Source organism: Podarcis erhardii (assembly GCF_964252035.2).
Source record: "Podarcis erhardii genome assembly, chromosome: 10".
Taxonomy (NCBI): Eukaryota; Metazoa; Chordata; class Lepidosauria; order Squamata; family Lacertidae; genus Podarcis; species Podarcis erhardii.
In genome coordinates, this window is record NC_138500.1 from 42,810,711 (window position 1) to 42,838,596 (window position 27,886).

The 27,886-nt window shown below is 41.2% G+C and overlaps 1 protein-coding gene across 1 annotated transcript in view; it reads right to left on the reverse strand.

Annotated features, from left to right (window-relative positions):
• Positions 1 to 27,886, reverse strand: part of NAV3 (neuron navigator 3) — a 440,591-nt gene that overhangs the window by 103,516 nt on the left and 309,189 nt on the right. The window contains 5 exon segments of the mRNA XM_081879446.1: positions 6,180 to 6,187; positions 6,630 to 7,129; positions 9,911 to 10,016; positions 17,036 to 17,151; positions 24,022 to 25,054. Coding sequence (XP_081735572.1) covers positions 6,180 to 6,187; positions 6,630 to 7,129; positions 9,911 to 10,016; positions 17,036 to 17,151; positions 24,022 to 25,054 — 1,763 coding nt within the window.

Consider the following 27,886-nt stretch of genomic DNA (forward strand, 5'->3'; position numbering starts at 1 on the left):
AGGAGACACTGCCCCTGGCTAGCAAGTAAGGGTGGGGGCCTCAGCTAGTGTTGTGGGGGGGGGGAAGCACTGGGTACATACAAGCTTTAGACTCTATACATAAAATATATCCAGATTCAATAGACATGAGTATTCATGAGTACAATTTAAAGATATACAAAATCTAAACTGCAACGATTTAATTCTAAACTCTCACTTGATTTTAAGACCTGCCAATTATTATTTATTTATTCTAGCAGCAACGTGTCAATTTCTATAGTATTTAATTGGAACATGGGATTTACAGGTCAACACAGCGCACTTTACTACATATTAATACCATCCCCTACCACACAGTTAAGAAGGGAACTTTGCAAGACTTCCTCCCGGGGGGGGGGGGACTCTTTGAGTATTGAAATTGATCTGGGGTGGTTTGGCCCTTAGCAGCAGGTGAGATTTTCTACCTGTATGTGCAGGTCATACTTGGCCACACATTTTATGCGAGAATGGCATAAGTTCTACCTTGTTATACTTTAATAAATATAACCTTTCCTTATCTTGACGAGCCTTCATTCTGGTTTGTGTGCTCCATGAGATCAGGAATGTGTCATACTCTTTCTCCTCCCTAATCCCCTGCTCCCCTCACCACAAGGAGGTATTAACAACTAAAATTGCATGGTAACAGAATCCCATCTTCAGGCAATTCTGTGATCTTTTTGCTCTGCCATTAAGTGCTCAACAGAGGGAAGAAAGCAGAGAATATGTGAGAGGACTCTGTGCGCCAAGGCCAGCTCATAAATATTGGAGAAGACATGATTTTCAGTACATATTTAAATGACCTTCATAAAATAAAATGATAGGGATGCTGACAGAGCGTGCAAATAATGGGTTTGTAATGTAATGTTTAACCTGCTTATAAGCCTCATTTCTGGCAACTTGCTTGGTTCTGAACTCCAGTGGCAGAGCATCATGCTCCGGCACCGGGGGGCGGAGAGCATGCGGGGGCGGGACTGGCGCGCGTCCCAGAAATGTGATGCACCACCTGTAGGGGCGTGGCATGTATCCTGGGGGCATGGTGTGCCACCCGTAGGGGCATGGCGCCCAGCACGGGCAGGGGGACAGCTGCGATGGCACCCTGCCGGGATCGCACGTTCCTGGGGGAGGTGCGCTCCCACGGCATGCCTCTTCCTCTGCTAGTGCTGAACTCACAGATGATGGGGAGGGTTCTGCAGCTTTCAGGGCTTCAATGGAGCAAACGTAAGCAAGGATGTGAAGAACTTTCCTAAATCGTATGAAAACATGCCTGCACACATGCAAAGGTCAAACATGCTTAGAACACTAAAAAGAAAAGCAAAAAAAACTAATCTTTCTAGGAATTCATACTTCTGACAATTCAGCTGCATACTGAGCTATAATGAGTTCACACATCTCTAGGAATTATGCCTCTCAAGATACCACAAAAGCACCAGCTTCTCTTTCTCCTGAGGATTGGTCCCTAGCTATTCTTGCTTAATGCCAAAAGAGAGCCAAGAATGATGCCTGTTGATTTTCAAATTCAACATCCCAACAGCTTTTGTGTGTAGAGATGCTCATATAGTGTGAAATATTATTGTTGTTTATCATTGTTATGATGCTTGGTTATAATTAACCTGCCACAAGAGTCAAATTTATTTGTGATCATGCACAGGAAAACCAGCTGTGTTTTTATAGCAACAAAAAGTAGGGAATGGAGTTGGTGCAAAGTATCTCTACAAGAAGAAGAATCTTATTAACTTCTGTATGAATAAATCAGAAGTTCATTACATATCACTATGTACACGGAAAATCAGAATAATTTGTAAGTGTTTAGATGACCGGAGGCAGGGATTTTACGCCAGTACTCATATTAATACATCATACACTTGGCAACTAAGAGTCTCCCCTAAGTCAGGCGTGGGAAACTTCTGTCCCTCTAGATATTGCTGAACTACAAATCCCATCTTCCCTGACCATGGGCCATGCTGCCTGGGGTGGATGGGAGCTGCAGTTCAGCAACATGTGTCGGGGCCAAAGGTTCTCTATTACTGTCCTATGTCCAAACATCTTCACATAGAGACAATGTGAGCATTATTGATTAGTCAGAAGGGTCCAGAAGGCTGAAAGGTAGATCAAGAGTAATATTGCTAATCAAATAAATAAAACAAATACAAAAGAAAAATGTGTGTATTATTATTAAATTTGTATACCACCCTCCCTCCGTAGATCCCAAAGTGGCTGGCAACAGAAAAATACAAAAAGAGAACACAAAATACATAATCAAAAAACAACAAAAACAAACCAATAACCCCTCCCACAAACACATTTGAAAGGACTTAGAATGTTAATCAGTCAAAGGTATGGTTGAAGAGGAACACTTTTGCCTGGGGCCTAAAGATATGTAATGAAGGGGCCAGAAATGCCTCTCTTGGGAGAGTACTCCACAAACAGGGAACCACCACAGAAAAGATCCGTTCTCATGTTGGCACCCTCTGGACCTCTCGTGGACAAGGCACACAAAGAAGCGTCTCAGATGAGGATCACAAGGTCCAGATCGGTTCATATAGGGAGAGGTGCTCCTTGAGGTTTTGTGGATCTGAGCCAGAGTCAAAACCAACACTTTGAATTACTGGCAGCCAGTGCAGCTGGGCAACGATTGGTGTAATATGTTCAAACTGCCTTGCCCCAATGAGCAACCTGGCCACTGAATTCTGCACCAGCTGAAGCTTCTGAACCATCTTCAGAAACAGCACTATGTATAATGTTGTTGCAGTGAGTTATCAGAGCATAGATGACAAATGTTAGGCCATCTCTGTCCAGAGAGGGGCACAGCTGGGCCATCAGCCGAAGCTGATGGAAGACACTCATTGCCATTGAGGCCACCTGAGCCTCAAGCAACAGCAAGGATCCAGAGGTACCCCAAAACTATGTACCCACTGCCTTCAAGAGCAGCCAACCCCCACATCCATTTGGCTTAGAGAACCACCTGCTAACCGTGTCTCAGTCTCATCTGAAATGTGCTTTAGTTTGTTGGATATAATCCAGTCCATTACCGAAGCAATCCAAATATGTTACAATTGTCCAGTTTGGAAGTAGTGCTAAACAATAGCCTGGGTAGCGTTAGGATCATGTGGTTCTGTCTGTTCTCTCCTTTTCCAGTATAGATGCAAGGAGGAGATTTTATTTTTTTTAAGGAATTGGATGCTTCCAATCACCATTTGCTGCTTCTTGGTTAGTGATTCCTGGTTTGGTTCACTAAACTACCATTTCAACTAGAGCTGTGCAAAAACAGATTTTCAAAATTACCGGTATCCAATCTCTCTTTGTGGGCACATAAATTTGGGCAAACATGTCACAGAATTTTTCCAGTGGGCAACTTGGCTGTCAGTTTGCTTCCCCACAATACTCCAGATCAGTGTCATTCAAGGGGGCTTGGGGATGCTGCCACCACACACACACACACACACACACACACACACACACACGTGTGTAAAATATTCTTGGAAGTGTATGCAAACAGGCCACCTATTCCTAGGAAATGTTTTCTGTGAATTTTCAGAACACCTCTAGTTTAAACTATTGGTTGCCCTTTATATTCACGACGAACTGCAGCTAGTTTTGAAACAGAAGCAGATGTTTCACATAGTCCTTTCACTGCCAATGTGGAGAATAGCGAAAGATGGAGCGTGTGAACATAAGACTCACCCAGGCTCATTCCAGCGCTGCTTAATTATTGTTTAGTATTATGTCCCATCTTACCCATTAAACAGTAATAAACAATAAATAGACGATTGTTACTTTAATTATCTGGATCCTGGGAGTGAGAGATAGAACCTTAAGCACCTTTATTATTTAAAGGTACTAGACCAACAAGTTTCTCCTCTCTTCTATGGTACAAGGCGGCAACCAAATGGCAGCAATCAGAACATCAGAAAGCAGAAAGGATTTAGCTGAGTTCCGAACTGCATGAGTTGCATTTTCAGCATTTATGATGCCATGTCAATCCCAGGGTTCCTCTCTGATCATTTGTGCTCCTGGACAAAAACGGAATATAATCTTTATAAATAATTAAGTTGCTTCAGTGTAGCTAACATTAACAGTACCCCATACGTCGTGCTTCTGTTATGAAAGTTACATTTGTCACATTAAGGCCTGCAAGCAAGGGAGAATGGGGCTGGTTGAAAGCACCCTGCAAATGAAAATTAACATTCCACACATCAGGCATACATGTCAGAAAGAAGAACAGGTAAAGTCTGGATTGAATGGATCTATAAGGTGCATGAGCTAGCAGGTAAGTTAATAAATCAAGCCAGTCACCCAGAACCAGTTACTTATGCCCACTAGCCTATTTCAGATCCTGCATCCATTCTGGTTTCTGCAGTTTCATGACCAGGAGCATTCTTCCTGTACAGCTAGCATCCACTTAGGTAAAGGTAAAGGGACCCCTGACCGTTAGGTCCAGTCGTGAACGACTCTGGGGTTGCAGCGCTCATCTCGCTTTACTGGCCGAGGGAGCCGGCATACAGCTTCCGGGTCATGTGGCCAGCATGATTAAGCCGTTTCTGGCGAACCAGAGCAGCACACGGAAATGCCGTTTACCTTCCCACCAGAGCAGTACCTATTTATCTACTTGCACTTTGTGCTTTCAAACTGCTAGGTTGGCAGGAGCAGGCACCGAGCAACGGGAGCTCACCCCGTCATGGGGATTCGAACCACCGACCTTCTGATTGGCAAGCCCAGCAGCTCAGTGGTTTAACCCACAGCGCCACCCACGTCCACTTAGAGGAGTCCTCAAAAGCAGAGGGTATTAGAAATCTTGCTTAGAATGGAGGAACTCACGAAATTGCCACATGTTTCTCTTTTTTGCAAATGCCAACAGCCCCGGCAAGCACACTCCCTGCCTCTCTCAAGTACATATTATAAGCTTCCAAGTCCCCACCCTTTTCCTTTTTCTTTTTCCTTTTGATGAGCAAATAAACTCCCATTAATTGAAATGACCCACCTAGTCTCATATCGTTACTGTGGGGTGTTCATCAAACTGTACAAATATGAAGACAACAAATATGTTGGAGTTCAGTTTTTGCAAAACCAAGTAGGGAGTTTGACGGTGCACGCTTACCATACATGGACTGCACATGCAGTGTATATTGTAACGTAGAGAGCTGAGTTTATGGTCCTTGAAAGAAACTGGTGAATGGCTGCTGTTAACTTCCAAACATTTGCAGAGATACGGGGTTACATTTCATTTCCTACTGGATGGGTTTCTGATACAATCTACGTGTGCCAAAAATTCATGTCTTTTTCTCCAGATGGGAAAACTGAGGTATATGCAGCTATTAGCAGCCATGTTTATCTCATGCTGTTGCAATGTTATCTCATTAAAAAATTAAACAGCCACCTTTATTCCATAACCATTTTACTTTAATATTAGTATAACATAAAACATTTCCTCCCTATCACCCATTGTAGTTAAATATAAAAGGCTTTGCATTATGACACAAGTCATCCATCTGTGAAAATATCACCCCACCCCACCCCTAGTTGTGCCATGATTAAGAAAATGTGCTATCTGGCAAAAGTCATAGGCAGAAACAGGGGTTTCTTCCAGGTCACACAACAGATCAGTGGCAGAAACACAGATTACCTGATTTTACCAAGCCCGTTATCTCTTGTTTAAATTCTGCTTAAATCGCAGCATACATAAATCTTCAGTTTCAGTATTAGCACAAGTATATGCCACAGGGAAATGAAGGAGGGAGGGGGGGAGAGAGAGGTGGGGGGGAGAGAGAAGAAGAGGCACAGAGTTCCAAAAATTTAATTACATAAAACATCTGAATGCAGCACTTTGAGCAACCCACACTTCTAAGTGAAGGGAGATGAAAAGTACAGCCAGCTGCAGAGAAATCATTTGAAGTACCTATGGCTGTGGATTACCGATACCTACTCGCCTTCACTGATGTAGCTCGTTTGTGAAGTCTTGGCACTCAAAATTCTGCTCAAAGCATGTATTTATGGATAAGATTTCTGTAGGGAGCCTTATGGAGCTAGAGCAGAAAGTAGGCCATGGTGCTGCCTAAATACATCAGACCTTATTAAGTTTGCTGGTTGCCTAATTTTTTATTATTGAAGTATCAAGGCATATTAATACAGAAACGGAGAAATTGAGAATGAAGTGGCAAACTTACACAGGTACCTAGCCAGGAGAAGCATTTACACTCAATAAGGCCATTACATGCAGAGGAAACCACAGGCACACTCTATCACACCACCTTCCCTAAGATGGGAAAATGATAGTATGACTGCATGACACTCCCTTGTATGTATAAAACAATCAGGTTAAAATTCACAGCCTACCATCGCTTGTTGTTCTAAGGTCAGCTTTAGTGCAAATATGACCTATTGGGAAAATCATGTGCTGCCACAAGCATAGCTTTCAAAACAGATTATCTGAGTGGTGTTTTTTTTAATATATAAAAAATATAGTCACTTTATCTAAAAGGAAGGATAACATTCCACCGTGCAACACTGAACACGAACCCAGATGTGTCTTCCAAGATTACTGTCACCAAAATCTCCATGCAGATGTGCCAGTGCCTATAAAACTATCTGCCCATGCCATGCAGAAGTGAACTCACCCAAATAATCATTGTAAAGCACTTGCTCTAAGTCACCAAGCATTGTTATTATAACGTCCTCATCCAGCTGTGCTGTCCCCTCGCGTAAGCAACCTTCTTCCTCCTCCACCCAGTTCTTGCTGGTGAATCTAGGCTTAAAGGGCACTTTTTCATCACCCAATTTGCTCTTTTCTCCTTGGCCACATTCATCTGCAGAATAGCCTCTGAGCCTTTTGCTTGACTTTCTGCCTCCGACAGGTGGTAGTTCTTCAGTTTCCCACGGTGACTTGTTGCTGGCATGGTAAAGGGAGTGTGCTGATTTTGATAGCGCTTTGGAAAGCAAGCTTCTGCTTCCAAGTTCTGCCTCCCCTTCACGATGAACCTGGCTAGATTTAGAAGCATTGCCAAACCAGTTCTCTCTGCATGAAAATCGCCTCTTTTCCCCTTCACTTAGGAGAGTAAGATTCGTCAAAGACCTCTGTTTCTGAAGGCGAGCACCCCCATTTCTTGCATCCTTGCCTCTGAACACCGAGAGTTCAGCAGGTCGTTGCATGATTTTAGCCAAAGATTCACTTCAAATTATGCTTCACATTTCCTAGATGCAGGGAAGGCAAGATCTTTTAAGCCGGTATCAGGAACGAACCTTTCAGCAGCGTACGATTTAGACAGCATGCAGCTCTCCTCTCCACTGGTACTGAGAAACATAGCTTACACATCCAGTGTGCATGCTGCAAATGACTAGACAGGCATAGTTATATTGTCTGAATTTATGTCGGTTTTGATGCTAAGCCAGCTCTCTCCAGCCCTGTTAATCTGCAGTACTTACAGTCATTTTACTTGAATTTCCTTCAAGCAGAAGAGAGTTGATCAAACACTCGGCTCCAGCACAAAAGTAATCCTAAAAGCCAGCGACGCTTTCCTCTCTCCATCCAATCATCGGTTTCATCAGAGCGATGGACCTGCATCCCTTTCTACAGCTGCTGTATTCTGAAATCCAAAAGTACGGAGCAAGTGCAGACTACTGTGCTTCTCCCACACTCTCCCGCTAGATCATGGCCGGTTGCTGTGCACTGCTCTTTACTTTAGACGGGCTGATAGAGATGCAAGTGCAGCCTGCACGTCAGAGCTCAATAAGAGCCAAAATTAACCAGCGAAGCAAAGCACTGAAAAGGCTTCCTTGCATTTTAGTATTCAACCTGCATTCCCAGATCTATGACTGTTCTCTGCTACAGCAGTGGATGCTGCTGGCTGCCATGGCAGCAAACAGCCTAGCAAATTAAACCGGAAAGACCCAAGCCTCTGCCCAATTTTGTAATGCCAGGGGTTTTGAGGCACAGCTTAAGCCAAATGGGAGGTCCCAGCATTAGCTGCAGCACACCTGGAAATGGTATCTTTCACTGTACGGTAAGATTTAGAAAACGATTTCTGTCTTGCCACAGCTATCCGTTATGCAGGCAATTAGAAGGAGATTTTCAAATGGTATTTGATTCTTGCAGTGCATGGTGAATACGCCTCTTCCCATAGTATAATAAAGAATTTATGGAAGAAAAGTCTTTTTGTTTGTTTGTTTGATAGATCAGTTACTTATTATGTGAAGCATTTCATTTCCACCTTCAAAATAAAAAGCTTTGGATTCTCAAACCGCTAAGGGGTGATTCTAAATGTTCAAAGAAAAATTATTTTTTCCCATCTTCTGGGGGAAACTATTAAATTGAGTAGATCACCAGATATGAAATCTCAGTCGAGGTATGAAGCAAAGTACACAAGCTCTAAACATTTTTTATACACAGTAGCATTAAAATGCAATGAGAAAGTATAATTAATAGCTATTAGGTAGTTTTTTTCACATAAATGAAACCTTGTGCTTAAGTATTATACAAAAAGAATTGCATTTGCAAAAACTATAGCATTAAAAAATTCATCCAGCTCACAAATAGAGGTATCTAAAGACCATAATGTCATTTGTCAGCATTCAGCCACACCTACAGAATAAACCTACAGAATAAATCTTAAACTTCTTCCTGCATACAAAGAAGGAAAATGGGCAGATTATGTGCACTTTTATTAACACTTTGATAATTGGAAATAGCTCTAGTGATGCATTTTCACCAGGAAAATTTGGCTCAGTTTTTAATGTATTTTATGTATTTTGGCTAGTTAAGCATAGATATGCCCAAGTGCTGTGTTTGCTCTTACCATGGTTTGAAATTGGTTTAAGATCCTAGCTGGTTCCACCCCCAGCAACCATAGTCTCCTATTTCAGAGTGAAATGGTAAACTATGCTTAGCTAGTTGAGGAAATTTTCTATCATGGCACAATGAAAAGGAAGGAGGGAAATGAAAATGCAAAGAACATGCACACACCATCTTCATTTAACAAACCAAAAATATACACCTAGCCCACCATGAAGTATCATCAAACGATTAACACAATCAAACCCTAAGCCAAACTCCTACAACACACTAGAGAAACCTGAGCTGCCTTCTTTGCATGGGAGTATTGCAAAATACAGCCTTTCTGCTAGCAGAATGAAAACTTAAACCAGGAATAGGCAAACTCCGGCCCTCCAAATGTTTTGGAACTACAATTCCCATCATCCCTAGGTAACAGGACCAGTGGTTAGGGATAATGGGGATTGTAGTTTCAAAACATCTGGAGGGCTGGAATTTGCCTATGCCTGGCTTAAACACTACTCCAGGTACAACTGCTGAATGAAGGTAGCAGACCTCTCAATGAATAGCTCTTCCATATCTGAGAGGGGGGGAAACTGGTACAGTTAAAGGCAGTTGGGAAAAGAAGGCACCCAAGCTAGTTTAGTGGTTAGAGTGCTGGACTAGGAGGCCTGGGAGACCAAGGTTGAAATCCCCACTCAGTCATGAAGCTCACTAGGCAACATTGGACCAGTCACTGCCTCTCAGCCTAACCTACATCACAGGGCTGCCATGAGGATACCAATAAGGAGGAGGACCATGAAAGTCACATTGATCTCCTTGGAGGAAAGGTAGGATATAAATGAATAAATAATAGTTGGGCTTCAAAGATTCCATACCCAAATGTAATTGTTCTCACATTTTAGGAATGTGTGCATGTGTGCTTCTAGCAATGTACATTATGTTCAGGTCCTTTCTATATTTATTCAGTTCAGGTAATTCAGCCATGACTAATACATATACACCAGCCATACAAACATATTTTAAACTCAGGAAAAGAACCAACACAACATGTTAATACACAGCTGATGTTTTCTATTTATTTATTTTTAGACATTGCATTGAATACAGCCCAGTGGCATATATTCGTACATACACATTGCAGAATCCTTTTCCTTTTCCACATGGCAGTTGCCTTTGGACCACTCCAAGCAGATAATTTTAGAATCTGAACTAGGCCATACACTGCCATTGTCTCCTAGACCAACATAAATTTGTATCAAAAAGATGTTATGTAAGCATGTTCCAAGTACAAATGTTTACAATGTAATTTCAGTAGAAAAAAAATACCCTTCCAAAACCAAAGAATGATCAATGTTTTGTAAAGCTGTTTCTTAAAAACAAATTTAACATGGAAGAATTACAGGTTCTTATCCACCTTGCCTCTGCATCAGTTGGACAGATCATGAGGATACTTGAAAGAGTGTTGTGGTTACTGAGATTTTCTTGGTGTTAAACATTTTGGTCTAAAAGTCACAAGTTTGTATAAAACAGTGAAAGTTCTTCATGTAGGTAATGTAGCAAAGACCATATCCAAAATAGGATATTTACTTGAACATTCTGTCACATAAGACATGACAAGACATGCAAACAGCTTACAAGGACCACCTACGTTATAACCTAGGTTATCCACTCTCATTTGCAGAGAAGTGTAAGAATATATAAATATAATTTAAAGTACACACCTTCTGTTGCAACACATTGTGCCAATATTCAGCGCTAAAGAACGTTTTTAGTTTTACCACAGATTGCTTAGATTAAAATAATCAACACAATTAAATAACTACAACATTATTTTGCGACAATAATTCATAATGTTTCACAGTAACATGACCCTCAGCCTAACAAAACTCCTTAGATTTATGTAACACTCAGAGTGTGCTTTCTCCAACCAAGGCCTTCTGTTTCTGCTATGTCTAAATATGCTTTCATCTGCAAACATCAAAAATAGAGCTTGAGGTACAGGCAGAACTATCACTGAAAGGATAAATGCAGACAAACAGGAGATGGATTTTCCCCCACAGGAGACAAAAGCAACATCTTCAAAAGAAATGACAAAGATGATGATCTTTAGCATAGCAGTTTCTTAGGTGTTCCCAGATCAATCACCTTCTCTGACTTAGCAGCAATGGAATGCTAACTAGATCCTTTACCCAAACCTATCTTCACAATCCTTAAGCTTCAGAGGGGTTTAAAAGAAACAAAATCAAATAACATCCAATATACCTTAAAAACACAATTATGCAACCTCTTAAAACATCGGCACAATGACAGAAATACTAAACATTACATTGCAGCTTCAGAAAACAGTATCAACCCTGGGGCCACAAATGTCCACTGTCTTCCAAGTGCCTGAAGGAAAACATAACAGTATGCCACCATCAGCATGATGTTAGCGCTGCTGATGGCAGTGGTACATATGTGCTAAAATAAAATAAAAATACTAGGCTAAGGATAATGATGTTCTACGATTACTATTTTTTTCTGTAGATCTTGTTCTACTGAGAAAAAGCTGGTTGTCGGATACTCACTGGTGAATCAGTGCAATTTTGCCTATGTTCAAAGCCAATCCCATAAAGAACAGATAATTTTCTTTGTGTGTGTGTGTTTTTTTGCATTTTAGTAGGTCTGATGCTTGTTTGGATTAGCACAGTAACACTGAAGCAGGAGGCGGCAAAAAACAGAAATGTGGAGCACGGTATCATTTCAATTTCAAAAACCACTGAGGGACAATTTAAGCATGATTGCCCCCACACAGAGGCTACTGATTAGCACTTACAGCACAGTGCCAACCTTACACCTGGCAAGAGCAAGGTTTAAAAGGCTTTTAGTGTGCTGGCCTGCACAAAGGCACCATCTATATGACAGTGCAACCACTTCCAGGGCTATACAACTCTGGAGTGCATCAAGCGCATGGGGTGAGAGCCATTCAAATGTTACACCCACCACATGAAGAACTGTCACTGGACAGTGCTTTTTGGCAACCACTCAAGGAAGAGAGCTACACTGTTCAAATCCACTATGAGTGACCTCCACAAGCAATTACATCTCCTGAGACATTTCCAGTACTGTGTATGATAAGATGTCAAATGGCTAACAATTTGCTAGCTGCTGTCCTTGCACATCAGATCATCAGAGCAGCAAAGTAACTGCAGATGCCAAAGGATGGCAGGATAAAAGACAAAAAACAAAAAAATCAACCCCAAAACAAGTATCAACAACAAGTATCACTTGATGGACAGTATTCCTAGGCTGATTAAATGTCATTGATATATGCAAACACCTGTCCCACGACTGAACCATCTTGAAACAGTGGGCTGCAGATCTAGCACGTGGACATTTTCAGTCTGCTGTTCTAGCCAATAATCATCCTGTTCAACAAATGCATGCAACGTTTTAGCCTTTTTTCCTCACTCACTTGCTCACATTGCTGTAAGGCAATTATGAGTGACACACATCTGCTTTTCTTTTCTTTTTTAGTATTTCCAATATACCATGAGAGGATAACTGAACTGTCACTATAAGCTCCTCAATCGAGTACCAGTGACATTCTGAAAAATGAGCCAGGAACTTGTCTGATCACACTCCTGTGCCCATTTCACCCTTCTGTGTCATTTTGGAGCAGAAATGTAAAACCCATTATGGTAAAGAGACTAGCTATTTGCTTACCTATGTGTCCATCTGCCTGATTATTTCTGCTAACTCCAATGTGGAGCATATACCATCTGTAGCAGCCCTACTGAAGCAGTTTTGTACGCATTTATTTTTACCTGGGTATTTTGAGCTTGCGTATGCAAATTGACATGAACATGCACCATATTCAGAGGATCAGACAATGGGAGGAAGGGGAGGCCTACCTGTTTAGGATTAAAATGACACAGAGCAGGGCGGGAGACACACAATAGTATTTGAATTCTGGACATTTAGACAAAGCTCACCAATGGCCTAAACAGCCAAATGTTCAACTCATATTCTGAGAATATTTAAATCACTGTGCAAATGAATACACAAGGCAGCATTTCTACTAGTGTGCTCAAATGTTCTTCCCGCAGAAGAAAATTACCTGAAATTATGTCTGCTTTCAAAGAATGCTATTCCTCAAGCTTTTACTGGGGGGAGGGTGAGTTTGCTCCTCACCTCGCCTTCAGGAAGGAATGATGTATGCAGGGCGGACAGCATGCAGAGCTGACGGGAGTGCGGCTGTCTGCTTTATAAACTAGTCCTGTCCAATACTATTCCTCTTTCCCCATGGCATGCCTTCCCACCCACCTCTTGTCTAGTTGCAGCTAGTTTCTCATAATGAGGGCCGATGAGTCCTAAATTAACTGTTCAGCCCACACTCATCACTGTTGTGCTAAGGAGGTGGTCTGTTTTGGCCGATTGGCTTTGATCGCTTTCATAGTGGATAGTGAGACACCAGATAGGCAAATGCTTAATATTTGGTGAGCTCCTTGAGGCGCTGGTAGTTTGAAGGGTATCTAACTCTCCAATCTCTTATTGCTGGCCAGCTTAAGAGGGTTCAGATATTGGCCCAGGGAGTTATCTTCTTGTTGAACAATGACCAGCAACAACAGAGGGAGCAAGCATGAGGTCCTTGGACTCCCTTTATGGCTGCCTATGATAGACACCATTCCCCTAAGGCTGAGTCACCTTGAGCCACATCAAAGTGTGGCCCAGATGGATGCTGAAATAAAAATGGTTCTAGCAGGCATCTAAAAGTAAAAGGTTCACAGATTGAAGCATTTAAGTAGGTGCATAGCATTATTGAAATCCTGAGTACCAGTTCTTTAAAGCTAAAACTCATAGCCAGATACTGTACACACACACACCAACCAAATGTCCCTAACGTGGTAACTATAGATGCTAAGGTAGCATTCAGACAATGGCTGGAATAGGGGGGAAAGGAAGGGGAGTTTGCTTCTCTAAAATTCTAAGGAAGTCTTCTGCAATCCACCATAAACTTTACAGCACCTGCTTTGCATGCACAAGTCCCAGGTTCAATCCCCAGCATCTCCAGGTAAGGATGGGTGAGACCCTGCCTGAAACTTGGAGAGATGCTGCCAGCCATAAGGCAACTTCCTATGTTCCTAAGATGTTTAAGTTGTGATTACATGATGGTACACATCAGTTCCAGATAGGCCACTATGTGGGCTTTACTAGGGCTCATGTGAGTCTGTGTGATTCCTCTAAGCCACAGAATCATAGTCTTGTCTTTACTGAGACTATTGAGATGACAGTCTTTGCAGATAAATCTAACTGGCATTGTGCTATAGCCACCAGGCATCCAGTAAACACTAGATTTTGGAAGGCATTATCAACATGCGTTACATGTGTTATTCAAAAGACAACCATATCCATGGATCACAGGGGGAAATGGGGAAATGTTCTACTAGGGGAGAGGAACTGGCTCTGCGGATCAATAATAGTACACAGGCAGTGGCGGAGAACAGGCAGTGGCGTGGCACGTCACCCGAAGGGGCGTGGTGCCCAGCGCTTGGGGGGGGCCAGCCGTGATGTCACCCCACTGGGATCGTGGTGCCGGGGGCAATGTGCTCCCCACACACCCCCTTCCTCCGCCAGTGTACACAGGGCAATTCTATGCATATTTACTCAGGAGTATAAGTCCTACAGTGCCACCAGAGCAAATTATTATCATTCAATTTTTGTATTAAGAAGAGGCCAGCAACTTGATTCTTTTATTAGGACAATGGCCTAAGAAACTACAAAAGCAAATTGAAGACAATAGCTGGAAATGACATTTGAAAGTAAACTACAGGGAAGGAGAACCTGCTGCCCTCTAAATGCCTTTAGATTCCTACTCAGCCTCAGCCAGCAAAGTCAATGATTAGGAATGATGGAGGGTGTAGTCCAACAACATCTGAAGAGCCACTGGTTCTCCATCCCTTTCATATTGCCCCTGAATCTGGAGATCTGATTTAGTTATCATGCCTGTGAGGGACTCATTCTCCATGCATTTGTCTAATTACCGTTTGAAGCAATCGTAGTCAGTGGTCATCATCATTTCTCATGTCAGCAAATTCCATTAGGTAATCAAGATCTTATTTTCCTCTTTCTCCTGAATCTATGGCCTTTCAACTGCTTCAAAAGCTAATGTTAAGCAAAAGTGGGGAAAACATTTCTACCCACCTTCTCCACATCTATTATGGCCCTTCTCAGAAATGCTTTAGCCTTTCTTCGGGTGGAAGGTACTCAGATAATTCACGATATTTTTGGAACATTCTGGATTTATGTGTTTCTGCTATAGTAAGGCTGCAACTGTACGCTCAGAAGAGTACAGCAAGGATGAAGAACCTTTTTCAATCTGAAGGTGGCAAGGCTGTTGGGGACCACATTTAGCAGTGGGAAGGGGCACCCCCAAAAAACCTTACATAGACACAGACAGACAACTATTACTCAGGGGAGGCATATATTAAATTCTTAGTAAGTCCAATTAAGTTTCACCTTACATTTTCTCCACAGACTATCTGTCCTGAATGTGCAAAAGGCAAAAAGACCCCAGTAGTTCTAGAAAATTACAAATAACATTGATGCACAGCTGAACTGCAAGCCCTACCTTACAGCTATTCAAAACCTCAAAAAAGAGAGGGGGAGAAATGCAACTGCACCTCAAAAATCACATACCAGCAATTGCAGAATAATGGATACTTATTACATATTTGCAAGGAACACAAGCCTAGCACTTTGCTGAGACATTTCCCCTTCTGTTTTGATCTCTGCAACAGATCTTTGTGAGGAAGGAGTACAACTGCACATTTTGTACAACATCATCATCTCCCCCCACTCTTCACCAGCTGTCTGATGAACAGGTGGTAGGTAGAAGGGGGCAAAGGGGACTGTATGCAATCTGACGCTTGGGCCGAGTATTTCCCATCCCTGGTGTACAAATCAAAGCTCCTCCTGAATGCAATTCTGGGCTGCATCAATAGGAGTATTGCATCTAGATCAAGGGAAGTAATAGTGCCACTGTATTCTGCTCTGGTCAGACCTCACCTGGAGTACTGTGTCCAGTTCTGGGCACCACAGTTCAAGAAGGACACTGACAAACTGGAATGTGTCCAGAGGAGGGCAACCAAAATGGTCAAAGGCCTGGAAACGATGCCTTATGAAGAACGGCTAAGGGAGCTGGGCATGTTTAGCCTGGAGAAGAGGAGGTTAAGGGGTGATATGATAGCCATGTTCAAATATATTAAAGGATGTCACATAGAGGAGGGAGAAAGGTTGTTTTCTGCTGCTCCAGAGAAGCGGACACGGAGCAATGGTTCCAAACTACAAGAAAGAAGATTCCACCTAAACATTAGGAAGAACTTCCTGACAGTAAGAGCTGTTCGACAGTGGAATTTGCTGCCAAGGAGTGTGGTGGAGTCTCCTTCTTTGGAGGTCTTTAAGCAGAGGCTTGACAACCATATGTCAGGAGTGCTCTGATGGTGTTTCCTGCTTGGCAGGGGGTTGGACTCGATGGCCCTTGTGGTCTCTTCCAACTCTATGATTCTATGATTCTATGAACCAAAAGCTAGCATTGGGCAAAGACTGTTCAAAAGGAAGTCCATCAGTGACCTTCCAATCTAGCCACATACAGTGGAGGCAATAAAATAGCCAGAAATGTCATATAAATACTTTAATTAACTTTAGAATGTCTCTTTGCTAAGTAAGATTTACTTCTGAGTAAACTTTATAGAAGTATGTAAGTCACAGGGGAATCACAATTCAGCTCTCACGGCTCAGAACCTGCATTTTAATTCCACTTCCGCTTAACCAAGGAAACACAATGCTAAACAGATCTGATGTGGCAGAAACCTAAAAACCATGATCTAAAATTATTTTATTTTATTGAATTAATAATGTAAATCAATCTACCTATGATAATCCAAGACTTCAGGGTTAGGGCCTAGCCCAGGCTTCCTGAATCTTGGCCCTCCAGATGTTTTAGGACTACAATTCCCATCATCTCTGACCACTGGCCCTGCTAACTAGGGATCATGGGAGTTGTAGGCCAAAAACATCTGGAGGGCCGAGTTTGAGGAAGCCTGGCCTAGACTGGTTCAGGTACCCATGTAGATATATATATATACACACAATTTGTATTTTTTAAAACATTCTTTAGAATATTTGTATACAGTATTTTCTGTAAAGCACATCCAAATTGATTCATCCAAATTTCAAAATAAAGCAGCAAAAAATAAAATACACATTACTCACCAGATATTTCCTCTAGGCATTGTTTGGCAGTCTTACTATATGCAAGATCCATTTTTGTAGGACTGGTGCAGAAGTCAGCAGGTGGGAGAGAGGTACTGTCATTTTCTGAATGAGTTCTGAAATTAATCAAAGAGTTTCACTGTAGCACCTATAATAATCATAGCATTAACTGCCAAGTCCATGAATGGCAGGGTGGGACACATTTCATCAAAAGCCAGATTCTGGAAATGTCATTAGCACCTCTCTCTTTTTTTCTTTTTGCATAACTTCATAGTGCTAAACACTTCATCAGGACAGATAAGATTATATCCATATGTTGCAAGGGAGGAAAGTTTACATCTTTTTATATCACATATAACCAGACAAGGTGTCAAGGACTAAATGTCTTATCAAATTTCCCCTATAAGATGAAAGCTTAGTAGGAAGGGAATGGGTACATCAATTTACTGGTTAGGACGTGCTTGGTTAACCAGGCACATGCTGGGAATGGCAAGTTTCTAAATGTTCTGCTGCTTTTGTGTCTCAGCTAAAGAATTATAAAGGATAGAAGCAAAACATTGCTGCCAAAGGCCAGCACTGGAAATAAACAACCTTGGCTGTGGCTCCAGGTTAAGGTGGTGAGAGCTTAATCATGAGTCCAGGTTTGGCAGATACACCAAGTCAAACCATGGCTTAGCTGATGCATTGCACTGAACTGAACCCAAGGGACATGGAGGGAGTAAAGCAACTGCAATCTTTTCCCCGGATGTCAGCACACTTCCACAGTCCTGGTAAACTACAGCTGCCTTACCATGATGTACAAACCAGGCCAGACTCACTCCATGTAGCTAAAAAATGCTTTCATTTCTTGAGTTTCACAACCACCATACAATCATGTAATTTTCAAAATTTTATTCATTATATCATTAAAAAATACTGTTGATGTGAATACACAGATTTTTTTCCTAACTGATGTCTCAATCCTCATACAGGTATTTAAAGGCAAAATAATAAGAAATGAGAACTTCATGAGAGGCAAAAAAAAAAAAAAAAGCAAAACTGTTTTCATTGTCCCCTCCAAGTTACGTGTAATAATAAATGATAATTTCACACCTCGGACAATCGAAAGGCATTGATATTTGCTTCTTCTGAAAACCCAAGCATTACTGTACATTTAGTCTGATTCAGAGAACTAGCTTGTTTTGTGAGTATCTGGCACTTTTTTAGCGCCTGATAAAAACAGAGCACACCTTGGAATGCTTTTCTAAAAGCATGTCTTTTAGAAAATAACAACCTGTCAGCTCTTTTGCTATGTTTACTACTTCCAAGTTGCTTATCTAATGGGTTTATTCAAAAGCATGCTGAAATGGATGAGGAAGCACACTGCAGAGCAGAATGCATGATCCTGATAATATTTTTAAAATGTTTAAAAGAGCATCATAAACAGAAAATGACATCTGATAAAATATATTGCGCTTGACTTTTGAATTTATTTTTTCAAGTTTCTGAGAAATAGTGAAGGCAGGTAAGTACTTTTTCATGTTTGGCTTTGGCCAATGCAATTATTAATTTACAGTAAACAAAGATTTGGCAGCCATGACCTGAGGCAAATGGCCTAGTACAGTTCTAATACTAAACAACAGCCTAATGCTGTGAGAATAAGTCAAGGAGAAACTTGAATTTCTGTGCCTCTGCTTTACTACTTCTTATTCTCCAAATCAGTGGTAAGGAGATTGAAAGAGTCCACCTTCAGTTTTGAATAAATCACAGTATCTCATTAACTCAGAATTCAGGAAACTATGGCTAGTTTAACAAACCCAAATCAAATTGTGGCTTCAGATTCTAGTTTATTAACTAACCAAAATCAGAACAAACCACATTTTCCTGAGTCTGAACGTAACAGGAAACTGTGTTTTATTCAAAGCTGAAAGGGGGAGCATTCTTCTTCCCTCATATAAGCAGGAGGGATGGAGAGAGAGACAGCAAGCCTGAGGCTCACTGCAGAACATCTTTGGGAAACCAAACCATGTTTTTTGTGTCTGTACTGGCCCTCTATATTTCAAAGTTCTTAGCTTGCGAGTTCTTGTTAACATAGACTCAAGTATCTAGGGTGACAAATCTGTGGCCCTCCAAATGTTGCTGGTCAACAATTCCCATCAGCTTGAGCCAGCATTGCCAATGGTCAGGGATGATGGGAGACAGAGTCCAGCAACATCCAAGCTTGTGCTAGGGAGCTGCAGAGCTGTGCGCTGTTAGATGTTCTAAGGTGAGAAAGCCTCAGCTTAAGGAAAATTAGACAAGATGCAAACGATCCATGATTATGCTCTTTCATTAGTAAAAAGAAAAAAAGCAGCTGCACAAGAAGCTGAACCTCACTAGAAATGTGACATTGGGTGAGGAGTTGAACTATTTTCATGCTATTTTCTCCCAATTAAAATCTCAACCTCCTTCTGATGATTCTCTTTGCTCCACAGGGGAAAGTGTATGGATAATTATATGGTACCTTAAGCTTTCCCAATGGAAAGCTCATGAAAAGCTCTCAAAGGTTAATTTTCATGGGGGAAATGTTTCCAAGGGACAGCAGTCCCAGCCAGATTTACCTCCTCCCTGGCTGTTATTAATTTAAACAAACACAATAGATCTTAATCACCTTCTTCTGCATGATGTCTATTTTAGCCGTTAAAAGGCATAAACTTTCTGAGATGCAGTGCACTCAAACTAACAGCGGCATACTGAGTACAGAGATAGCCTGCTGGGATGGGAAGACTACAGTGGCTTCTTATGAAATACGTTCACTCTGATCACGTTGGAAAAGCCTTCCTGTTTTTCAAACATATTTCATTTTTAAACCACTTGACCCATCAAACTCAAAATGCCCATTTATCCAATTGACTGGCTAAGTTATATAAGAAAATAGACTACCTTCGGCTATGTTATCTTTCTGGTCTGTGTACTGCATTCTGCCCTCAATTAACCCCTCTAACTTAAATGATTGTTCTTGCTAAATGAGGCTGCACTTAGCTGAGCACAGAAACCAAGTCATTGTATGTCTATCGTTAAGAGCCATTATTCTGTGTCTGAACAAGCTTTTCCACAGATATCAAAGATTTCCTTAGCTATTCTCTGACATTCCAAAAGCCATACAATTAATATGCCTTATACGGTTTGACAGGTTTCACTGCTTCAGTTGCCCTGAATGAATTCCAATGATTATTTGATTTTAAGGCTAGGGCATAGTATCAATATATCACAGTGTTAAATATTAGGGAAAACAAAATCCAGATTCGCACTTTTGTACAATGAATTAAGAAATGTACAAAAGCGAAAATTGGAAAATATTCTTTTTTTATTTTTACCACCTACTTTAGCTCAGACTTGGCAGACCATTATTAAATGCACCACTTCAGCAATTCTGCTTGAGCCAAAGATACAAGTGTGAAAATATCTAGGTTAAATACTTTGGACTGTCTGTTGCTGGAAATCTTAGTGCTAGCTTTGACTGGCAGAGTTTGGCCTGCTGCCACGTCAATTTTGCAACAATGAATGTAAATGACATAAACTGTTAATTCGCTCTTGTGCTCGTGCCTGTGATTTGCCATTTTAAGGACAGAGCAGCTTGTAATAAGCTTAGCATTATAATTCCTATGTTCACAGGCATACCAGCTAAGAAGCGGGTCTGGACTGAAAATGGTATTCAAATTCTTGTGTAGACAAAAGAAGCTGCTTTCAAGGAGAAAAGGTTCAAACTGGCACCTAGCATCTGCACTGCACTCACATAGCCCACTAATCACTAAAGCGATATGCACTATAAAATAATACACTCCTCTGTCCAGAACTTTCCATTCAAAACAGAATATTTGTTTCCTTCAGTATGATTCATTGCTTCAGTCTCATCGAAAACCGGTTGCCTGAAGAATACATCAATAAGGGGAGATGCAAGTGATGGATGAGTCTATAGCTTGGTCAACATTTTAAGGTGAACTAACTTAATTCACACCTCTCAAGCTTCTTTAAAGCTTGCATTTCTCCAAACTTTGTGATCTAATTCTCAGTTCAAAACATGTGCAAAATGTCATGGCAAGATCCTAAAGTTTTTTTTAAGCCCCATTCATGTATGATTTTTTAAAAAGTAGATTTAGAGTGCATTAAATGCACCAAAAACTAAGGCAGCCTTGGACTAAGGCAGTATAGTCATTACAAATCCACTAAGATGTGTCCATGCACACCAAAGTCATGTGTGGTACATAAAGAAGGCTGGAGGGGAAAGGAATGAACCAACTCTTTTGCTGTTTATAAGAGGTTCCCTGCCTTGTCATCTAGAAGAAATCTTTTACTTGCCATAGGCTACTAGTGAAATAGTGGTTTACAAGCATGAACTAAGGATGTTCCGTATATATGAGTATTAAAGCAGTTTTTGCTTAAATAAATTTGAAATGCAAATATGAAATTCATATCAATCAGTCTTCTCATTTGAATTACAAATGCATCTCTTCTGCATTAGTAACGATCAGCCTTTCAGATAAACAGCAAAAGAGAGGCTCACGCTGATGTTCAGCCTTAGAGAGTTTCGAACGGTTTGCTGGAATGAAATATTAGTATCCAGAATATCTCCAACAGCCTACTCTCTTATATTAAATGCTTTGAACTAAAAATGTATAATTATTCTGTTGATTTTTATTCTGAGAAAATCGAAGATACTGGTCACAAGGATCTAGGTGAGCAGAGCCAGCCAGCCACCCAACTTCTCCACCGCACCAGGCTATGTGTGTTTCAAGTGAGTGGGGATGTCATTCCATTCAGCTCTACTGGCTGAGCCAGCTGCTGTCACCAGATGACACAAGCATCATTCTATTAGGGTTGTGCTCCCCATTCTACTTGCTATACATGCAGGTGGTAGGCCCATGGGGAGCTCCAAGGGTGGGGCTAAATAGACCTGGGATCCACTGAATCCCAAAGTTTGGTTGATGGCATTGAGGCTGATCCAGTGTGGGGTGGAGGGTAAGGGTCAGGGGCGGAGGAAGGCGGGTGTGGTGGGGACTACCGGGTGTCACAACTGAGGGGGTGACAAAATGCCGGCCAGCACTCACCGCGGGCTCTGCGGCACGCCCGAGCCATGCGTCTCTCCTGGGAGTGACGCGGTGGGTTGGGCGCCCACAGGCTCCACTCTGCCCTAAACAGTCCACTTGCTGCCCCCCCCCCCCATCAGCTATAGGGCGGCTGAGTGGGAGGAGGCAGGCAGACTCCTTGGAGGCCCGGCAGAGCGTCCTTCCCTGGCTGGCCCTGCCCCTGGGCACATGCGCCACCCCAGGCACCCGATCGGCTTGCTCCGCTGCTGGTAAGGACTGCAGCCTTAGAGAATGAGAGAAAGAAGCATATGCATTGGCCTGCAGAAACCAGGCTTTACTTTTTCAGTGCAGTCAAATGCAAGTTAACAGGTGTAGTAGGGAGACCTTAGACATAAAGCCAGTGTGTGAAAATCTCAGGTGCAAATCGGTGGTCAGCATGAGGAGAGGATAGCTCACTGGGTAGCCATAGCAAACTGTAAAGCAGGATAAAGTTTGCAAGGATAAAATGAAAGATAAACTGATATAAGCCATGAGCTTCTTAGAGGAAAGGGAGGGTAATACATAACAGTAGAATGCAATCACCTATCTTTCTGTTTTCTAAGATGCCCCACTTGGTTGTCATGTATATATTTATTACTATTAATATAGTCACCACTATTATTTTCATACCCATTTATGCTAACTATTTCAAAACCTATCAAAGACTCATATGCATACCAGCATACAGAATCTACAAGTTAATTTTTAGCTGCCAAAAACAGTTATTCAACTTAAATATATCCTATGATAACTGTGTGTTGGCTTCTTTAAAAAGCTTGAAACAGAACTCCTTGTGAGTTTCCATTTCACGGAATATCTAACTTTAAAATACTTAGCTACAACTTCTGTTTGTGGAAAACTGTGGGCTGAAAAAGGTACATGATGCAAGAAGGTGCTCACAGGCCTGTGAGTTTTACTTCTAAATGCAGCACCATGAAAGGATAATGTAACATTGCCCCATCCATGTTCCCTGGAAGCCACATGGGGCCACTTGTTTCTGTGCTGCTCTTCGCATGATAGATAAAAAGAACTATCCAATCCAAAGATCATGTTGTTTTTAAATCTGCCTCCATATCTGTTGCTGAGGTACTGAAGCAGCATATATATCCTGGCCTGAGATCCCAAACTTTCAATGTTTTTAATTTAAGAACAAAACAGAATAGCTTCTAGTCAAGGTGGATATGATTTGATTTAAGTAAGACTTGATTTAAATCTTTTACAGAAAGACTCATTCTTGCTGGTATAATCTTAGTATTTGCAACCAGATGAAGGTTTCATTTTCGGAATAATAAATTTTCAGAGTAGCTTTTACAGTCCTATAAAAAAATTACTGATTTGGTTATACTGTTAGAAATACATCAACAGATAATTATGAAATTATTGTGAGGTTTAATAAGTTAACTGTTTATATTTGGACAACTTTTCTGCTGTACTTTATTGGAAGTACATTTCCTTAATAACAATTGAAACAATTTATTTAACTAAAACAATAACATTATAGCATATGTATCCATGTTTGTTAACTGATGTGGTTAAACAATTAGATTGAGTTTTAGCACACATGAAAAACTTAAAAGAAATCCTTATTTCATGATTAATAGCCTTTGGACTATAATGTAACTTAAATAGAAAACTATCTTTAGAAAGATTTTTAATAGACCAATCTTGGTCAATTAAAAATCTTTCTACAGATAGTTCTGAATGGAATAGACCAGGGGAGAAAACTCCCATGATTAACTTTTCTTAAGATGGTATTGCTGTGTGATCGTTTTTTTGCCATTGTTTTAAGCAAATGCGTTTCTAAAATAATTAAGTATATGGTGAAATATATTCAAATAAAACCACTTCTTTGAAAAATAGCTTGCCACACTTAGTTACAGAAAAAGTAGAAACTCATCTTACCTATAAATAAATGGTGCTACTGTGGCCGTATTTGGGTGGCTGTATTGCTGTTGCTGAGGAAGTTGCACAATACTGCTTCCTGGTGCTTGCCCACTAGTTGCAGCAATGGAGAGAGCAGCAGATGAACTAGGGGTAAGAGCCGTACTAGATTCCTTTCCTTCAGAAGAGGGAAGACCAGAAGGAGTGTATGCTTTCTCATTACCTTGCGATTTTGCTGTTGACTGGGGTTGGTTCCCCTTTGCACTCCTCAATTTTTCCGCCTCTTTACTTCCTGAACATGCCGGTGAAGTACTTTGCTTTGATGTCGGTACTTTAGATCCAGGTTTTGGTATACCACTAGATGAAGGTATTAGACTTTCCTTCTTGGCTGATGCAGCCTTGTTCCCCTTGGGGATCAGGCTCGCAATTTTTGAGGTCTTTTTTGCAGGTGTCTCCGTGGCCTGGTCCTTCTCTTCCTTCGCCGTCTTCTCAGTGCAAACTTTGTTTTTGTCCCTGCTCTTTTCCTCTTTGTCCTTTGGCTGTAGCAAAGACTTTTTATTGCTGAGATTTTTGCTTCCAGCTTTTGGAGGGGTTAGTTTAGGTGATATTTTAGGGCTGCTGCTGGTGGTGGAGCCACCACTGTTGAGACCACCGCCGAAGCCGTCCATTTCGCCACAATCTAAAAAGGCTTCTTCGTCTCTCCCGCTGTCACTGGGACCTGAACTGGATGACAAGGGAGGCCGCAAAACAGTCCTAGCGTTAACCAACTTGAATTTCTCTAACATGGATTTCTGCCCAGATGAAGGAGTTTTGGGCCCTTCAGAAAGGGGTGGCTTAAGCCTATCTGAAGGTGGCGTAGGAGAGGTTGCGGGACTGGGCTGCTTGACAGACAGCATGGTAGAGGTGGCACTGTGTTTGACATTCATGGATTTGCTGCGCCAAGGCTTGCTGGCACTTGGAGAGGGGATGGCAGAGACCGGCTGCTGCCCAGTGCTGGTGGGATGCTGTACATTTCCATTCATGCCTGCAGATGGATGAGGACCTTTGGGTGATTCTGGTTTTGAAAGAGAAAAACACGAGGGCATTAAAATTGCAGAGCTCCCCAAGCTATGCATTCCAAATGATGATGATGGATGATGATGATGATGATGATTTAAATTTGTATACTGCCCTATGCCTGCAGGTCTCAGGGAAGTTCTAACATAAAAACACACAATGCATAATAAAAACAAAAACAATCCAATAATCTTTCAATTAGTTGCACAACTGAAAGCACTGTGGGAACTGAGCCTTCTAAAACATGTTCCCATTGGCCTAGTTTAAATACTTAAGCCTACCCTCTTATCGTTTCTCCAAACTTGTCAGAAACAGAAATACCTTTTGATTGCTTAAATTATTTTCCTCACAAATCATGCATTATAACTGCTGTTTTATGCTCAGCAAAAAGCGTTTTGGATTGGAGGAAGCTTCAGCCGCCCACGTATTAACAGGAGCTCCAGATTACAAAAGGATATGGCACTGGGCTGGTGGGTAAAAGGAAGAGGAACATGAATCTGTAATTATTTCCTTAAAAAAATAAATGGATGAAACTAACAGCCTTGTCCTAGAAGCCACTGTGCTAGTGAGAAAGTGTATAACTGCATGCTGCAAACAGATTCAGAATATTGGCTTGGAACAGAAACCTAGGATGATAACAGTGAGAAGGATAACAGGAGGAATGAATTAAGATCTGAAATAATATTCTTATTGTGACATGCTAGAGGCCCTTTTGGCCACTACAGAGTCACCAAGGTCAACACAAGCCTATGTATCTGATTTAACAGGATTGAAAGTGACAGACAGCACAGTAGGATAGGTCTGCCCCACTTGCCTCATGTAGGGTCCCCTCTAGCTATGTCGGCACCAGCCATTTCCACCTGCACAGTCACATCCATCAAATCGGGGGTAAATTAAGGCTGACACTGACTGCTCTCTGGCCTGGTTAGATTAAGGTTACCAATACCTGGTATAAAAAATCCACCCCGTGACCTTAACAGCAGCATGGAGGTACGGCATTCAGCAGGTGCATTTTATCTCAGGGCTTTAGCTCTATGACATGACTACTAAAGACATAAGGGCTCCTATGGGCAACATGAAGGAAATATCAGAAAGGTCAGGTGTAAGATTTTGTATGCAAAAGGAGCTACACCAGAAATATTTGTAAGATAGAGGATAAGGGGAATAAATGAAGCTGAAGCAAGCACAGTATGGAAGTAAAGGAATAGCAGCGATGAAACCATTCATACAAGGGTGGTGTTGCTGTTTTCAGTGGTTTACCCAACAAATATATTGGTGGAATTGAATCTCAGTAATAAAAATAGGACAGGGCTAGAAATTACCTGAGCAGATGGTATCACTATAAATTAAATAAAGGGAACAATTGAATTGAGTCAGAACAAGATTGAAATTTCCACAGGCCTCAAGCTTGAAAAGGATTGGGATAATTTAACTCCCATGTTTCTTTTTAATACTGATCATGCCAAAAAGCTTCAAGACTGAAGTGCTTAATAATACTAGGGATGCTTGAGAAATTAGTTTTCTGTGAATTCAGATGTCACATGACCCGATCTCCACCATGTGGACTGATGCGTAGATTGGAATGTAATGTTGCTCTCTGCTAAAAAATCATGCCAACATGCATTTGACCATGCACACTTCAGAATAAAACATGTTTAGAATTCCAGACACTGAGATACAGTATGCATTTATCTACATATTTTGTCATGATATACGTGTTATAAGCGTGTGTGTAAATACAGATTTTTCTGCAGATTATTTTAAAGCGTTATCAGATTTATGTAGAAATGGTGCAAAGAAGACATAAGTGAACACATCAATTATTGACAGTCCTACATACAGGAAAACATAGGGCGTTCAATGGTGTTGCTAAGATGACAGTAACACTCCTGTCAGCAGAACAGGGAGGGAAGTAATTTGCATTGGTACCAGTGGCAGCTTCTCTCCCAGTGCAAACAAAACCTTTGGGTGAGGACAGATTTTCTGTAGGAGTGTGCAAGGAGTTAAAAAGAAACCCTACTCGGCTCATCATAGCCCTCATCCTGATCACCCCCCATTGCTGCTATTTAAAGTAGAAAAAATAACTACAAAAGGCAAAATTATACATTTATTGTTTCCTATGTGAACGTAATTTGGTTTGGAATAAACCAAGCTAATTTGGAAAACAAAGCAAAGATTTGGGGAAAGGAAGTGTTAAATAGTGATTACTCCATAGAAAACCACCAGTTATGTTTGCCCAACCACTGTACATAATTTAATTATTTAGATCACTTTTCCAGTTAGCTAGAAAGGATTTATAGCATGGATTTATGCTATTTAGTTCCACAGTATGTCAAAGAAAATACTCTTTCTGTATATGTAGCTAATGGTTTCAATTTGGAGCCCGTGACACAAATGGAAAAGCAAGCCTGAGGACCCAATAAAATAATCTGAGAATAATAGTTTGAAAAGAAATTGTAGCAGCTTTTTTTGTCCTGAAAGCAGAGATTATGGAACATTCTGCTTTTACACATTAAATCATATTTGTATATGGCTTAGCGAATCAGTGACTAGCTTCACCAAGAATCTACCAGGACTATCAGTTTAGTCTTCAAAATATTAGATTTGCATAGAGGGGCAGGAGTGTGCATTCGAGGAAACTCCATCCTCAATTCCCCAGCACCACAAACGTGATAAGACATTCATGCCTCATCAGGATTTTCAGTTGTGTGGAGGCTTCTAAGCATCTTCCGTCAAACACACACAGAAGCTTCTCTCAATTTTTAAATTCAATGCACAAAGTTCTGAGAGAAGCCCTCGCTGAAGGGGGGAATTAGGGCAGTGCTTATAT